The sequence below is a fragment of the Stenella coeruleoalba genome (genome assembly GCF_951394435.1).
Source record: "Stenella coeruleoalba genome assembly, chromosome: 15".
NCBI classification, from domain to species: Eukaryota; Metazoa; Chordata; class Mammalia; order Artiodactyla; family Delphinidae; genus Stenella; species Stenella coeruleoalba.
The window spans coordinates 49162464-49180341 of record NC_137161.1 but is presented as its reverse complement, the minus strand read 5'-3'; the positions used below and the strand labels follow the sequence as shown (position 1 = coordinate 49180341).

Below are 17878 nucleotides of genomic sequence, written 5' to 3'. Positions count from 1 at the left end.
ATTTCCCAGCAGGCCAAGCGCCGGCGCCGACGCAATTCCTCCCGGCGTGCCTCGCGGCGGGAAGAAGCCGAGCGGGTTCGAGGCCGACGCGACCCTTCTTCGTTGCCGCCGCGCTGCCGCCGCCGCCCCCGCCGCCGCCGCTGCCGCAGTCTGAGAGAAGCCGTCGCGGCCGCTCCTGCCGCTCCCTCCGGCCACCATGTCCGCCCAGGCGCAGATGCGGGCCCTGCTAGACCAGCTCATGGGCACGGCCCGGGACGGTGAGTAGGGGCGGCCGGCCAGGCGGGGGCTGGGGCGGGAGCGAGGCGAGGCCGCCGGGCGGCCTGAGGCGGGGGGCCGCGACCGTCTGCGCCTGCGCGGGCGTCCTCCCCTCCCCCGCGCGCCGACCGGGGGCGCCGGGCCTTTGTTTGAGCTCTTCCCGCAGGCTGGGTCCCCGGCGGGCTCCTCCCTCGGAGCCCGCGTTGTCGGTGGGGCGCCAGCCCCCTCCCCGCTGACCTTTCTGCGATTTCTCCGCCCCCCCTCCACCCCCGCGGCCCCCGCCGCCCCTCGAACCGGGAGTCGGCGAAGGGCTGCAGCCAGCTGGGGCTCTGGGCGCTGGCAGCGGGCTGGCGGAGCTCCTCCGCGCAAGGGAGCCGTATGGCCTGGAAACCCTGGCCGTCTTGTTCTGTACCGTTGCAAGGGGAGCCGTAAATTGAGCTTTTCTAACGTGGGTTCCTGCCGCGTGCTTTTCCAGCCCCCTTTTCCTCTAGCCACACAGGAGAGCCTCTGTTTAGCCAGCGCTTGGCAGTCGTTAGGTAGGTTGTACTGTAGGGAGGAGCGCAAGATCTTGATGGTTGTCTCAGGAGAAAGCGGTTGCATCTTTGCAAAACTATATACCTGCTGTGGTTTGTGTTTTCTTTTCTACCGAAGTAATGAAGTTGTAAGTCCACACTGGCACATTCGCAGGGCTGTGCAGATTGTTTGCACTTTATTTCATAGGCGAATAAGTGCTTTCTAGCTTTCTTTGTATATTGAGTTGCTTTTGAATTGCTTCCCATATTTTTATTTCATACAAACTGAACAATTGTGGCCCCTCTATTTTATTTATAAAGGTTCAGTGTATCTTTGCCTGCCTACATCAATCTGCAAGGGAGTTGCAGAAAAGCCTCATGTTCATCGAGCCGTGAGTCACAACCAATTTCTAAGCTGTTATAACAAAAAAGTGTTTGCTTTTTTTCACAAGTAACTTTAAAAGTGTAGTTTAGAAAGAAAACATTTTCAATAAAAAGACACTACATTAATCCTGGATGCTTGCAAATCCTAAAATATATTCCTCCTTTAGTATTACACAGCTCTGTGTCATATACACAGATTAGCTTTAAAATTTGTCACATTCCACTTTGCCTTTACTTTTATGTATCATTCCCCTGACTTCCTTACTGCAGGTTGGGCAAGAAAACTTTTCCTTTAAAACTTTTCAACAGCGGGCATAAAATTCTGCAGCTGAGGTCTTGAAGAATGCAGATGGGTACAGTATGTGTTGGAACTCACAGTGTGTATTGACTAACCTAGTTCCTTTTTTGCCTTTTTTTTTTTCTTCTTGGTATTGTCTTGTTAAAAGTGACTCTCAGGTGCCAACTGTCTTTTTTAAGGGTGGGGGTTAAAGGGGGATAGGTAGACTAGGTTCAGATTATTTATCAGTCAGTAGTAGAGAGAGAAAGCTTTCTTCATATAATTTTGGCAAAATACTGCCTATACGTTGGTCTATAGCAAAATGATTAGACTAATAAATAGCTTTTGTTGGAAACTACCAGCTTTAAGTCATACATGGTGATTCATCGCCCTCTGATTAGCATGGGTTTTGGTATCTCATTGCCCACATGTATGTGTGGGGCTAATGGCTGTTTGGTGCTCAGCATTTTCCTTCTGACTCCTTGACTTCCTTGGCACAATGACGGAGTCAGATCTCTTTAAGTGTGATTCTTCATGATATATTTAGCATCAAAAATCATCTGTATTTCGTTCCAGTTGTAAATACCTCTAGATCAGCTTTTCAGTGTATTTGGTAGTCTGCAAATCATCCAGGTGAATTGTACCAGATATGCTTTTGTGCTTAATGTGATAATATTGTCTTATTTAAAACCACACATGAATTTCAGGAGACGAAACCAGACAGAGGGTCAAGTTTACAGATGACCGTGTCTGCAAGAGTCATCTTCTGGACTGCTGCCCCCACGACATTCTGGCTGGGACGGTACGTACATTTGGGGGGGATGTCATAGGACACTCAGACATGGATGCTGTGTAGGCACTGAAGGTTTTTCAGGTTGAATTCTGTTTTCCTTTACCCGGCAGAAATTACCTACTGCCCTTCAAGTGATAGGTTCTGTTAGTGGGGTGGAATTTTATATAATGACATATTTCACTTCTATAAAATTCTCTTTGTAAAGTTATCAGGTTTTTGTAGAGTCATTTATACTGAGGTATTCACAACTAAGTAGTGCAAATACTAGTCTCCTTTGGCTTTAGCAAAAAGTGTACTTCAGGTCAGCCTGTAGCTCTAAGATTCTGGGTTGGTTTGTTTTCAGGTTAAACACATGTTAGACTTTTGATCTAACGAGGTATGTTTCTTCCCCAGATTTTTAGATTTTTGAAAAATCAGGACTAACATCGATTTGCAATTTTGTGTTATGCCACCCTTTCAAGAAATCAATACATGATCCAATAAGTATAGATCTCTCTACTTCTAAGTGAAGTGTAAAATTCTAAGTGAAACTTTAAGTTCATTTCAGATGAAGCAAACAGATAAATGCTAGTTTTGCAGAATGTGCATTTATTCAAAATTAGGTAGGATTTAAGAAGACTAAAGAGTGTGGATTATCTACAGTGATTCAGACACTTACAGAAAATTAGTTTTGTAAACACCATCAGCATTTTCAGATTTCACAGCTCCCTCCTGGAATGTCTACTCATTTTAAGGGTCACATGTGCATGTGCTGGGGAACGTTTTCTTCATAATTAATTGTTGCTTTTATTATTACCATTTTGGGGGAGCAGCGTCTGGCAAACTGCACAGGTGTATTGAATCTTCTCAAGCTGGCTCTTCTGACAGCAAATAGGAAATGAAAGCCAAGCCTTGTGCCTTTGTTAGCTGGGGTTTTGCCAGTGGTTGACCTGGTATAGGAAAACATTATAACTACTGTGTGCTCCAGATTGTTGTGGGTGCCATCACTGTAGACTACTGGCTTCCACTGGTCATAAGCAGTCAGCGGTAGGATACTCCTGTATGAGGCATCATAACCTGGAATTGCTGGTAGGTCTTAGTGGAAGAAGTCAAAGGGAGTAGAGGGACATGCACCAGCGTGAAGCAGTTCAACCATATTTTTCTTGATTGGATCCCTATGTAGCATTGTTCCAGAATGCTGGTGAATGAGGGCATTTCCTACAAATGTTTATTGTGTTAGGTATAGGTTCATTTGCCAGATATTTGTTGGACACATACTCCATGCCAGGCACTGGGGATGTGGTACCAATAAGACAAAATCTTTACTCTCATCTAATGGAGGAACAGGACAGACAGTAAATAATGAATGAGTAGGTTCTGGACTGTTGGATAGGGTGATAAGGAAAGGCCTCTCAGGAACATGGGAGCAGAGACCTGAATGGTGAGAAAAAACACACGTGTGCGTTTGGGGGATTAACGCTCCAGGTGGATGCTGGAGCAGAGGGAAGCAGGGGTGCCTCAGGTGCCTCTGGGCTGGTGTGCTTCAGGGGGAGGGAGACAGAGGCTGTGGAACCAGAGCAGTGATGAGAGGCCAAGTACTGCTCAGCATCACTCCGTCCCTCCTGGGTTACAGGGCAGCTCAGACTGAGGAGGAGGGAGCCCAGGAGACCCATGTTCATGTGAGGGTGCCGTGAACAATTGTGCGGGGTCGTGAGGTCAGTTGAGGTGAGGGTTGGGAACTTGGATGGTGTTGTAAAGGTTGAGCCTTAACGGGTGTGGGCTGCGTGGAGGTGGCAAGTGAGAGGTAGAGTTTGTGTTGTGTTAAATTGGAATCAATATAATTCTTTAGAACACAGCTGCAAGATGAAAATGGTTATAACCCTCAGCTTGCCAAGGGCTGCTCCGTACCCAAATCTTTGCTCAAAACCGTCTCCTGTCAGTAGGGGTGAGACAACGGAGGAATGGAAGCAATCGTTTTATTGAGGCTTGATGGGAAAATGTATTGATTAGTAAGAGCGGAGGGCTGGAGGGAAGGTAGTGTAACTTGTCTTGTGGTAGAACTTTGGTTTCCTGAAGGTTCTAGAAGGAGCCTTTATTTGCCCTTCCCTGTCTGCAGTGTGAGACCACTGGAGAGTAGAGAACACAGATGTTTGTTCAGTAAAAAAAAAAAGGGGGGGGTCTGACATGCTGGATTTGACAGCCATTTGGAATATTTTGGAAGAAGTTTATGAGTGTGGTATTTCAGCTGTGCTTGGTGTTTGGCTGCTAGGGGAATTGGCCAGTACTTCCTTGCCTCCTTGGCAAAGCTGAAAAGCTACCTCCAGAGTAACCATGGAACCCCAGACCTGTATTCCACTTGCTTTAGCTTGAGAGCTCCCACCTGTAGGAAGGTAATGGTGAATTTTGCTTTATATGTGGTTCCCTAATGTCGAAATTTTCTTGACAGTTGAAGTTTTTAGAATGGAAATTGATTTGCAGTTAAAATTATAGTACTCAGCGGTTTCGGTGCTTGCTTCATCTGGAGGTGGTTTTTCTTTGAGTAACAGAATTTTGTTAGCTTTTAAATAATTTCTGATAGCTATCTCTCATTTTTCAGCTGTTGCACTTAGAGTTTTGTTTGTGGAAGCTATATATTTTTAAAGAATTATACTTGCTATTTAAAAGAGTGAAGGAAGCAAAAGTTGTCAGCTTTACAGTGATAGCAATTTTAGCTGCAACTTTGGCTTTTGGAACTTGTTTCCCTACCTCTGGATTCCCCACGTAACCAACGTGTAAACTACACATGACTTCGAAGTAAGCATAATGAAGGAGAAAAGAGCTTTTGGCATGTAGCCTTCAGTCAAAATGAAGATAAACTCCACCCTAGACAGTCCCCTCATGGCTCTGTCACTGGGATACTGAAGGAAATTTTGTTAAGAGCATGGCTGCACTTTCTGAGATTCGGACCCAGGAGTCAGGCACTGCGAGCCTCTCTCATGTGCCTAAAAACTAAAATGTTGAGGGTTTTGTAACCCATGAAGATTTTTTTGATCTCGTTTTGAACACACTTGTAGTTTGAGCTTAAAGGAGTTCCTGAACTCCATCATTCTTTGTTTGCTAGTCGTACTTGTGACCAACAGCTTGGGTTCCCAAGGTGTCTCCTCATTGGGCTCTTGGGTTTTCTTAACTTGCATTCTCTGACTTATTAGCCTGACCCTCAGCATCCAAACGTCCCTGTTGCTGTTTAGATGATCAGAGGCAAGGGTGGGGGTGGGGGTGTCCCTGTACAGGATCCTCTACTTAGGATTTAGATGAGAAATACGCACTACTAATTGTTCTGTATGTGCTCACAACATGTAATAGCACATCAGGCGAAATCTTACTGGTAACACAAATAATTTGTTTTGTTAAAAGAGCCTTTTGTTTTTCAAATGGGGCAAGTGAATGGTCCAGTCTGTGTTCCCAGTTACGTGTCAGAGCCATTTAGCAGGTTAGGAGAATGTTTGGAGAATTGCTTTGGCTCTGAATCAGCCTGTTCTGCTTTATTTCCTTTGGTATACAAAGAGCTACACAAAGCCAGGTGTTAGGTTATGTTGTAATTTCCAAAACCTCGTTTTTCTCTGTTCTTTCTTTTTCCTCTTTTTGTCTCTGTAGCATCTTGAGTAGTCGTGGCTGCAAGAAGGAATGCATGGAAACTTGCTGCTATCAGTGATACTTTTGTTTCCTGGCCTCTTCCTTGCCACCCTCTCACCCCTCATGTTGCTATTCACCGAATAAACATTTATGTGACTAATGCAATAATAAAACTGGCAAAAGCTAAATAATGAAAACATTACTAGTCTATTTCTGGTTCTGTAAGAGATATAAATCATCACACTTAAATGCACCTGTTCTGAGTGTCATATAGTCATGACGGTATCAATAAAAGGAAAATAAGTCTTCTTAGCCATATTATTTTTAAATTTTCTTATCATAGTTAATATCCAAAAAAGTACTGTTTATTTTGATGACAGCTAAAACACCAGGTCACAGTGCTTCCTACAAATGGGTAGATGTTCATGTGTAAATTTTTGTTTCTTTCTCACAGCGCATGGATTTAGGAGAATGTACCAAAATCCACGATTTGGCCCTCCGAGCAGATTATGAGATTGCAAGTAAAGAAAGGGACCTCTTTTTTGAGTTGGATGTAAGTTTTATTTTGTGTTAATTATTCCCTACTGTGAAGAGCCAAATACTGCACCAACAAGAATAATGTAACCTTTGTAAGTTATGAAGCAGAATAATAGATGTCATTCCACAGCTCTCTGGCTGGGAGCTAGAATGTGGCCAGTACCGATTTGTGTCTGTGTGTCTATCATCCCTATTCGGTTCTATGTTTTGTATGTATCATTTTCTTTAAAAATGTTTCTTATTACATATTTTATGATTCCTTGAACATTGTGTTTATTCTTCTCTTTGAGTCTTATAAAAATGGTTTCATAGCATAGGTAATCTTTAATAACTTTTTTCCTTCAGTATTATGTTCCAGTTTACATATTTTGTTGAGTATGGTTTGTTTGTTTTCATTGCTGCTTGAGTATTCCCCAAACTATCCATTTTGTGTTCATAGACAATTGGGTTGATACTAGTTTCTTTTTTTAATTTTTTATTCTTAAACTATTATGAACAGTGTTATAAATGTTCTTGAATATCTTCTTGGTGCACGTGTACAACAGTTTATCTAGGGTATATTCCTAGGAGAGGTATTGCTGGATTGTAGGAGAGGCACGTTTATTCTTGAAAGATCTGTAATGTTGTCTTTTTCTTTTTTCTCCCTGTTTGAGAATGTGTATCAGTTTACAGCCCTAATAGCAGTGTACACATCCTCACTAACATTTGGTATTGTCAGACCATTAAATTTTTGCAATTTAGTGGTTATAAAATGTTATTTCATAACTTTATTGTCATTTTTGCCTCCCAAAGGAGCCTTTTTTAGACCTTTTCCCATAATTTGTCTACTTCCCCGCCATGAAATTTTGATACCACAGATACCCAGCATATCAGTTTATGTGATCCTTTCCGGGCCACTAACCATTGTAATATCTAAGATTTTTTTCACTCTTCATGACAAGTTTTCATCCCTGTCCCCATTGAGAATGCATGATTGTCACTCCATTCTATTTATTTATTTATTAAAAAATTTTTTTTTTGCCGTGCTGTGTTGCTTGTGGGATCTTAGTTCCCCGACCAGAGATTGAACCCAGGTCCCCTGCAGTGAAATCGCCGAGTCCTAGCCACTGGACTGCCAGGGAATTCCCATGGAGTCACTCTGTTAGTTTTTTCTTTTTCCAAGTCCTCCATCCCTGGTTTGACCAGGGGTCAGTGAGGGGTTTGATGCCATTCAGGTTCCTCAGTGAAGACTGGGAAGGCACTGAGCTTGGTGGGAGGAAGTCAGAGAAAAGCAAAACCAAGGAAAGACTTTTTTTTTTCCTGCCAATGGACATTTTAGAGATATATTATAGCTAGAGTCAATTCTACTTAAATCAGTAATCTTAAAAAGTGATTAAAATTATCATTTCTTTTTCAAGTACAGTCTTCAACATCAGTGTTGAATCTTTGAATTAACTAAAAATGCCTTTAGCAACAAACAGCTCAACTAATAGATGGGGCTTGGAGATGAAAGTTTTCTTTATTGTGAGTTTAAATTCTTCAGTACCTGAAAAACGCTTATGTAAAGAGACCATTACCTTGGGATATCAGAAAGAGTTAGATACACAGATGTATAGGTTAAATTTTCAATTTTAGTAACATAATTTTTTTGGATCACAAATCTAAGCATTTCTGCTACATGAGAATGTCAGTGTACTTTTTAAATGCCCTGATGAATTTATGCTGAAGAATAGATGAATAGAAGAAATTTAGACTACAGAAAGACTGAAACATATACGGTAATTTAGTATTTTATGAAAGGCATGTGTTCAGCCACTGTGGAGATGAGTTTTTCAATGAACACTATTAGGAACTATGGATTAGCTAGTTGGGGGAAAAACCAGGTTGGATCCCCCAAAAGAGAATTTTGTTCTGTCATCTTGACATGTTATAAAGCCTAGAAGCTATAAGGGAAAGATGGATACATTTTTCTGAGTAGGCACTTAAAAATATTAGCATATCAGAAATTCCTATACATAAAATAAGAATTCAACTGGGACAAAATATTTGCAGCACATATGACGGAGGGCAAGTATCCTTTGTATATAGAATTCATCATGATTGAGAAGAACTGTAACAATAGCTGAATAGAAAATGGGCAAAGGATAGAAAAGGACACTTTCTGGTAGGCATCTAATCCTATGGCAGATACTCACCCTCACTCAGAGCTAAGGAGATGGAGAGTTAAGTAATCCTGATACACCTCCTGGATAATTGAGCATCTGAAGGTGTGAAAGCACATCCCAGCAGTGCTAGTTCTGAGAGTATATCTGACCGATACTTTTGCATATGTACAAAGATAAATTTGCTCCAGAATATTCCTGCAGCATTAGAACTGCAGAAAGCCAGAACACTGTAGGCTTCTTCATTGAGGGCTTGGCTAAGTCATTGCTCTTCTTTACAATGGAATGATGTACAGCTATGGAAAGAGGATTGAGTTCAGTGTGGTTCAGTGTATGTTGTTGTGAAATTATCTTCAAGATAAAGAGGAAAAGCAAGTGTGATACGATGGCTTCTGTAGTGTGATTTTTAAAAAGGAAGGACATTTATACCCATTGACGTACCTAGATGTACAGAGTAGTTTTAGAAGAAACCAAGAGATTATGAACATTCTTGTCTTAGTTGGAGGGCTCAAGTGGGTCACGAGACCTTTTTGTATTGTGAAAATTTACCATTTGCAGGAATACCTTTTCCTGTTAAAGAGGTAATCGCCTGTCCTTTCAACTCCTTAAAAATCATATTTGACCTAACAGATGGCTCATGTTGAAATGTTTCATGGCTAGTGCTGTAAACCTACGCAGGAGGCCTCCTGTCCTGAAGAACGAAGGGTGACTTGGAGCAGCTGTGTTTGTGGGAGGGCAGTCTTGTCAGGTGGCTCTCAGCATGTCAAATGCTTGTATACACTTGTTCCAGAACTCTGCTGGGACTGTATCTTAGTGATATGTGTTAATGGGTACACAGAAAAGGTGCCCATTGCAGCTTTTTTTGTGAAAGTAAAAGACTGAAGTAAAAAGAGGAGGATGTACTGGAAATGTTTATTAGTGGGGGCTACTTGCGTAAGGTATGGTCCTGCCACACAGTGAGTGGTGCTTTGTGGAGCGCTAAGCAGGTACCTCTGGGTGTTAGGGAGAGTTTACCATAAAAAGGTTTTTTAAATAATGGCTTTAAGATACAATTCACTAGCCATAAAATTTACCCAGCCTTAAAATTTTTAACATATATATATATCAGTAGTGTTTAGATGTGCATGGGTTTATTTATTTATTTTTTAATTTTATTTTTGGCTGCGTTGGGTCTTCGTTGCTGCGTGAGGGCTTTCTTTAGTTATGGCGAGCGGGGGCTACTCTTCGTTGTGGTGCACGGGATGGGTTACTTTGATAGAGGTAAATGTGGCCTGACTTTAAAATACCAAACTAAAATAACTTTTTTTTCCCTTAGTTATGCAGAATAAACTTAGAAGGAAAAAATAAAGTGCTTTTCCAGAATACAGATTGGTTAAAAGAATTTGATAAAAATCCAATTTTTAAATCTCTTCGGTAGGAAACGTAACTGTTACAGATTCCAGGTGAAAAGTCTTCCCTTTCCACGTGACTAGCCATCCAGTACCTGTCTTCAGAGGTCACTTGTATCTTTCAAAGATAGGCCATTCAGGATGAACAGATATATATATATATAATATATATATGTATGTATGTATAAATATATATATGTATGTATATAGGTATATATATGTATATATCAGAAAGGCTAGTTGTGATTTTTCTTGTCAAAATTGCAATTTTGATAAATCAGACACCTCAGAAGCTTTTCGGCCAGATGTGGCCAGTGGGCTGACTCTTGCTATCACTGACCTGTTGCTGCCTCCTGATGACCTGCTGTTGGTGCTAGGCTCCTAGCCTGCCACATATGTAGCCTGTGGACTGTTCAGTTCCCAGGCGTGGGACCAGCAGCTCCCATGTTGAGGTTGGTTTCTGGAGGGACTACAGTGTAGTCATCGCTATTGGAAGATGGACACAGGTTTTGTTTTCACAAGTTGTGAACCATCGCTAAATCATGACTTGTTCTGATTTTTCTTAATAACTTGTATTTATGTATCTTACCAAGTGTTTTGGTAGAATATCTTCACTGTTGACAATGAATCTGTGAGGTGAGCCAAACATTTATCTCCAAAGTCTCTGAAAGTATAATAAGATTGATGCCAGAATTAATGCAAGCAGCATCAAATGACGCTGGGAGAGGAGTCATTCTGTTTAGCAGATCAGTCAGGGATATTTAGGAGCTATTTTTATCTAGGTTGTGTTAGAAAGACAGCTGACAAAAAAAGTACAGCATTTATTTTGTCTTCATATTGAAAAAATTAAATATATTATTAATGTAACAGGCATTTGAATTATATTTTAAGCCATGTTTATCATGCAAGGTTTTTTTTAAAATTTATTTTTGACTGCGTTGGGTCTTCGTTGCTGCGTGTGGGCTTTCTCTAGTTGCAGTGAGCAGGGGCTACTCTTTGTTGTGGTGTGTGGACTTCTCATTGCAGTGGCTTCTCGTTGCGGAGCACGAGCTCTAGGTGCGTGGACTTCAGTAGCTGTGGCTCGTGGGCTCAGTAGTTGTGGTGCATGGGCTTAGTTTCTCCACCGCATGCGGGATCTTTCCAGGCCAGGGCTTGAACCTGTGTCCCCTGCATTGTCAGGTGGATTCTTAACCATTGCATCACCAGGGAAGTCCCTCGGTAAATCTTTTAAAAGAGGTCATCAGCCCTTTATACTACTTTCAGATATTTATAGACTTTGAGTCCCCTCTAAGCAATTTGTAAGAAATTGTCCTAGAAGAATAATTGCCTATGTATGAGAAGACTTAAGATGTTTATTGCATCATTTTGGATTAGTGAAAAGTGAAAAAATGCAAATGTGTATTCATTGTGGAATGGTTATAGTTGTGTTAAAATACAGTGAAACACAGCTATAGATACAGAAGATGCGTGTATTGATGTGAAAAATGAAAAAAGCTTGAAAAACTCCTAAGTGGAGTAAAAATTGTTTGCTTTTATATGCGTTTTGATACAATTTTAAAAGGTATATACCAAGCTCTTAAGTGATTATTTCTTAGGGGAGGAGAAAGAATTATGCTTTCTTTTTTTTCTTTTTTGACTCATGGTGTTCAGGATCTTAATTCCCCAACTAGGGGTGGAACCAGTGCACCCTGTAGTGGAACCACGGAGTCCTAACCACTGGACCACCGGGGAATTCCAAATTATGCTAAGTCGTGAAAAGTTATTAGGTCCAGTCAGGTTGCTAAAATAGTAGGCAGAAATGAAAATTTAAAGGTATTTCTACCTTGTAACTTACTTCTACAAATCTCTTATAAACAACACAGGTTTGAACTGTGTGGGTCCACTTACATATGGATTTTTTTCAATAAATACATACTACAGTACTACACAATCCATCGCTAACCCCCTCATTGTTCAAGGGTCAACTGTGATTGAAAACACAGGCAAACACTGGTACACAAAGATGTTTGTGGTAGCTAGCATTGTTTATAAGATTGAAAAGTTGGATGCAACAAAAAAGGCTCAATGATGAATGAACAAATTATGATACACTCAAATGGTAGACTGTGCTCTTGAAACTTTGTGACACCTGTTCAATGACTTAAAATTCCTTAGGAAATCATGAGAAAGACAAAGATAAAATTGTGTATAGTGAAGATTTCTGTGTGCTCTCCTTGGAAGCGTGTGGCTGAATCAGAATTCATTGACTATCACGGAAAACGCCAAAAGCCCCCTTTCCCTGTGCCCCTCCCGCTCCCTGGAGGCAGTCCCTTACCACAGCTTTAAGGTGGAAGGAAGCAACAGCTTGCTGCTCAAATGCTACAGGCTGACCTTGGATGGTCAGGGTTTTTTGTTTGTTTTTTGGTTTTTTGTTTGTTTGTTTTACCATGGAGAATCTCATACATCAAAAGGAGGTGTAACAGTATAATGAATCTCCATGTACCCATCACTCAGCCTCAGGAATGATCAGCTCAGGACCAACTGTGTTTCATCTTTGTGTACCCACTTCTCACAAATCTCAAAACAAACCTCACACATCCTGTCATCTCATCTGTAAATATTTCAGTGTTGCCATTGGCTTTTGAAGTTCTCTTTACTCTGCATACAAAGATCTGGTATTATATTTGGTTGTGACAGAATCTCCTTACTAGCATGTTGTTTGTTGTTTTTTTTTTAACTGAAATATAGTTGATTTACAATGTTGCATTAGTTTTTTGTGTATAGCAAAGCGATTCAGTTATACATATATATAAATTCTTTTTCAGATTCTTTTCTATTATAGTTTATTACAAAATACTGAATATAGTTCCCTGTGCTGTACAGTAGGACCTTGTTTGTCTATTTTGTATATAGTAGTTTGTATCTTATTAGCATTGTTTCTAAAAATACATTGAGGAAAAATTTAAACATGCAGAAGTAGACAGAATAATATAATGAGATCTCTGGGTTTCATCTCCCAGTTTTCAGTGATTGTTGACGTGAAGATTCTTATTTCATCTTTATTCTTGTCTTTCCACACTGGATTATTTTACAGTAGTTCCTAGACATAGAATTTCATCTGTAAGTACTGCAAATAGTACATCTAGAAGATAATTTTATTTAAAGTATTGGTAATTTAAGAAATAATTTTTTAACATTATCTAAGTCCTCAAATTTCCCAGACTATCTCAAAAAGTATTTTTTTTACGATCATTTGTTTGACTCAGAATTCAAAATAAGAGCCACACATTAAGATGTATTGTAAGTCATTTTAAATCTGTTTGTTTGAAGAAATTAATTTTTAAGTCTCTCATATCCTGGATTTTGCTGATTGCATCCTTATAATGCAGTCTTTTTAATGTGTTTTCCTTTATCTTTGAAACTTCCTATAACCTGGGAGTTAGATCTGGAAGCTTGACGGTCAGAATCAGGTTCTCGTTTGACAGAGTAGTGCAGGGGCCGGGACGGGCACTGGCTGGTGCGTCACCTTGGGTGGCAAAACGTCAGTGGAATTGGGTGGCACAGGCAGCCTGACTTGGTTGCACAGGCCCCCATCAGCCTTTGGCCTCATGCTTTAAGCAGCAGTTGAGGATTATTGCCTAGATCAGTTATGTCACTAGGGTTACTGCTTGTCAGTTGTTTATTTATTTATTTGGCTGCATTGGGTCTTAGTTGCGGCACACAGGATCTTTCTTTGCAGCGCACGGGCTCTTTTTTGTGGCACATGTGTTCAGTAGTTGGAGCACACAGGCTCAATAGTTGCAGATCGCAGGCTCTCCAGTTGTGGCATGCAGTCTTAGTTTCCCCATATGGAAGCATATGGAATCTTAGTTCCCTGACCAGGGATTGAACCTGCATCACCTTCATTGGAAGGCAGACTCTTCACCACTGGACCACCAGGGAAGTCCTGTCAGTAACTTAAAAACATGTAAAACACTCACGTGATTAAGAGTTTGAGATATGAAAGGTATGTTGTGAAGCCTGCCTCCTTCTCTGTTCTTTAGCCCCCTGGTTGGCCCCAGAGGTAACCAGTTGTTCGGTTTCTTCTCTTTCCTTCAGAGATTATGTGGATACCTGAGGGACATGTATCTCTACTTTCTATTTTATTTTATTTTTATAAATTTTATTTATTTATGGCTGTGTTGGGTCTTCGTTGCTGTGCACAGGCTTTCTCTAGTTGTGGTGAGCGGAGGCTACTCTTCGTTGCGGTGTGTGGGCTTCTCATCACAGTGGCTTCTCGTTGTGGAACACAGGCTCTAGGTGCGCAGGCTTCAGTAGTTGTGGCACGTGGGCTCAGTAGTTGTGGCTTGCCGGCTCCAGAGTGCAGTATCAGTAGTTGTGGCACATGGGTTTAGTCGCTCCGCGGCATGTGGGATCTTCCCGGACCGGGGCTCAAACCCGTGTCCCCCGCATTGGCAGGCGGATTCTTAACCACTACGCCACCAGGGAAACCCTCTTTTTTTTTAAACACAAATAGTAGTCTGCTGTACACGTGCTCTATATCTGCCCCCCCTTCCCTTTTTTTTGGTTTAAGTTTTCAGCATATCTTTGAGATTATTTCCTATTGTATAGTGTACTTCATCCATTTGTGTCTACATAGTATTCCACAGGATGTGTGTCTGTTTTATAGGACCATGCCCTGTTGATGGTCATAGTGCTGCATTGCACATTGGCACATTGTGAGTGTATCTAGGAAAGATCCCTAGAAGCGGGACTGTTGGCCCAGAAAGGATGTGCTTTTGTCGTTTTGGTAGTTAGTGTCACGGAATTCTCCAGAGGGGTGAATGATCCCACCAGTGATGTGTGAGAGTTCCCATTTTCACATTTTTACTAACAGAGCAGCGAGTTACCAAACTTTCAGTTTTTGCCAGTCAGAAAGGTGTAAAAAGGTATTTCTTTGTGGGCCTGACAGGGTTGTCATAAAGGTGTTTCTTTGTGTAGGTGTTCACTGCCTAGACCCTCAGCTTGGGCTGATGGCTGGGACCTCTGGCACTTTTCCACCCCAAATTCAGGTTATCTGGGAGAAAGTGCCTCACCATTGGCTCCTTCTAGCCCAGTACAGCCTCATTCTGACTGCACCAGGACCAGGCCTTGATTTCTTGAGAGTGTTATGGAATTCCCTAGGAGAGGGAATTGGTCATCTCTGTAAATACATCTCAAGTTTTTCAACTTGAACACAGACACACAGAACATTAAGGTTACAGGGCAGCCCATTTCTTCAGTGTTCACATGTGGAAAATGTAAAGATTTGCTTCTCTCTAATTCAGTGAAAATATGGTTCACTTTTCCCCCACATTGTCTTGCTTTGTGATGTTTTATTTGACAGGTTTCCAGAGCAACACACCATATCAACTAATGGGACCGGTTCTGCTTACACCTGGTCTCTGTAGGTGTGCAGTGTGACAGTCACGCTTTCCCAGTCAGGTCCTGGGTGAGAGTCCTTGTGTGACCCTGGGCAAGTTATTTTGCCCTTTTCTATTTTCTATAAACTGGGCTGGTGAAAACTGCCTCAGAACTGTGAGGACTAAGTGTAGGTACTTTGGAGTCAAACCACAAGGGGCTTTGCATCCTGATGCCGTCACTCAGGAGTTTGGAGACTGTGCCTCCATTTCTTCATCTGAAAATTGGGTACCTTGAGAGCCCCTGCGTGGCTTTATTGCGGCACACGTTTGCTGTGACTGTTCTGCTGACAGCATGGGCTCCTCAGGCTCACTGATGCTGCTAGGCAGGCAGGGTCAGGGAGAGCACCTCATGGTCCTGTGTGTGGACGGACAGCCTCCAGCGGCAGTGAGACCTGTGTGCCCCCTGTGCCAGTGGTGTGCCCAGGCCCCCTGAGTAGTTCATGGTTCATCACACCACCCCTGAATTACAAAGGTGGATAACTTCCTAGTAAGTGGTACCTTGTGATTAGGACTTAATTTTTAGATTTGAGTACCTTTTTTTTTTTTTTAATCATTTAAACCTGCTTTTTTTTTTGGCTGCCTTGGGTCTTCATTGCTGCATGCAGGCTTTCTCTAGTTGCGGCGTGAGGGGGCTACTTTTCGTTGCGGTGCATGGGCTTCTCATGTGGTGGCTTCTCTTGTTGCAGATCACGGGCTCTAGGGGGCGCAGGCTTCAGTAGTTGCGGCTCGCAGGCTCTAGAGTGCAGGCTCAGTAGTTGTGCATGGGCTTAGTTGCTGCGTGGCATGTGGGATCTTCCCGGGCCAGGGCTTAAACCTGTGTCCCCTGCATTGGCAGGCGGATTCTTAACCACTGTACCACCAGGGAAATGCTAAACCTGCTTTTTGATTTAGGAACCAATATGGAATGGAGAAGCACATTGAAGAGAGGGAGGGGCAGTAGGACAGAGCCATCTTTTAAAGAACATGGCAGTTAAGAGACGTCTCTGCAGTATGTCTAGTCTGTGTTGTGAAGTTTACCATTTAATTTTTAGCTTATCAGATGTCTGAGTCAGTTTATATTTTGCTTAGATGCAGCTGGTTGCCTTGATTGGTAAAGGCACTGGCAGAACTGTCAATGTGTATTCCCCACTCAACCCCTGTTGAGCAGATCCCTGGCTGTGTCAGGTGTGAGATCCCTCTTTTTGGGTAGACAATAGAGGAACTCTGCATCAAAGTCTCAGCACGTGTGCATGCATGACCCTTGCATCTCTCAGGCTGGTCTGTTAGGAGCTGTTGTTCCAGGTGAACACAGATGGTACATGACCCGAGTCAGCTCACTGGCGCTCTGATCCTGGCAAGTCCCCACCTTGTCAGCAGAGCTGGTCAACTTGACATACTTCCAGGAAATGCAGTGCATGCATGCAAACAAATGCCAGTCATCGGCTTTCCTGCTCGTTTGATTTGAACATAGTGAAATGTTTATTGAGAATATTTGGGGACCAATGACAGGAAAGAGGTCCTGAGTTCCAAGTGTGTAGAGTGAAATCTGGGAGTTGGCCTTGTGGGCAGTGGGGCTTGGCACCATCACGAGCCTCTTCCCTATCTTGACCTACTCCCAAGTATGCATTCATTTGAAAAGAGGGGACTGTAATCCTCTCCAGTGTCCCTACTGTCCATTCCAGTGTCACACCAATCCTTGAGGAGTGCTCTCTCCTGACCATATTTGGAGGAAGAGACATAGATTATCACTCCTTGGTCCGTTGGCCTAACTTTCACCTGCCTTATTATCATTTCCACCCAGAACTTTCCTTTCTCTATTTTTCAGCGGTGGATCATTCACCCTGTCTAACCTGGTCATCCACTGCTAACCTCACTTGCTGTCTATGTAACATGATGCTGACTTCAGCAACTTGGGAGGTGCTACTTATCACTGGTCCTAGCCTGACAGTTGGGAAAGTGACGTCCTGTTTGTATGTTTATCTGAAGTTATGTTGGGGCCTTTGACTAATTACGGCAAATTAAGTGCTTAGCATATGTGACTGCTTATTAATTGGTATTTTATTGATTCCCACCAACTCTTTACAGAGTGTCTTTTCCTTTACCTTTTTGGGTAAGTAGTAACCAGTTTTCCCGCTACTTTAGACGGTGGGCAATAACTAAACGTGTTCACAGCTCTCAGTAACATTTGTTCTATTGTTTTGTTTTGAGGTGGAAGGGGGAACTCTACCCTCAGAACATGAGGGAATAATATTTACGTGGCTCACAAAGACCAGTGAGTACATCATCTGCATCTCCCACGACTCACCAGGAGAGGGCCTCTGACATTAGCTCAGTCCAGCGTTTTCTGACCCTCAGAGACCACTGTTAGTTATGGCCAGGTGTTTTAATTTTCCTCAGAAATTTCTTGGAAACATTGTTGAGGGATGGGGGTTCTTTTACAAATTTTGGAAATAAATAAATCAGATGAGAAGACATGCTTTTGAGTGGTCATTTGGTTTAACAGAGCCCCTTAATTGAATGTGATTGTGGACATTTTAGCTGTAGTGTAGCTTCAGATCTTCCCACTGAACCTACAGGCTTTAAGAACCAACCCAGGACTGT

General features: G+C 42.2%; 1 protein-coding gene across 5 annotated transcripts in view; it reads left to right on the top strand.

Moving 5' to 3' along the window:
* Window positions 1-17878, top strand: part of LUC7L (LUC7 like) — a 30955-nt gene continuing 13077 nt past the window's right edge. The window contains exons 1-5 of one of the 5 annotated variants that reach the window (XM_079945312.1): window positions 221-257; window positions 1089-1159; window positions 1422-1504; window positions 2136-2230; window positions 6267-6365. In XM_079945312.1, the coding sequence (XP_079801438.1) occupies window positions 1495-1504; window positions 2136-2230; window positions 6267-6365 (204 nt within the window). In that variant the 5' untranslated portion in view covers window positions 221-257; window positions 1089-1159; window positions 1422-1494. The other 4 variants (XM_079945311.1, XM_079945314.1, XM_079945313.1 and 1 more) reach the window with 4 other exon arrangements.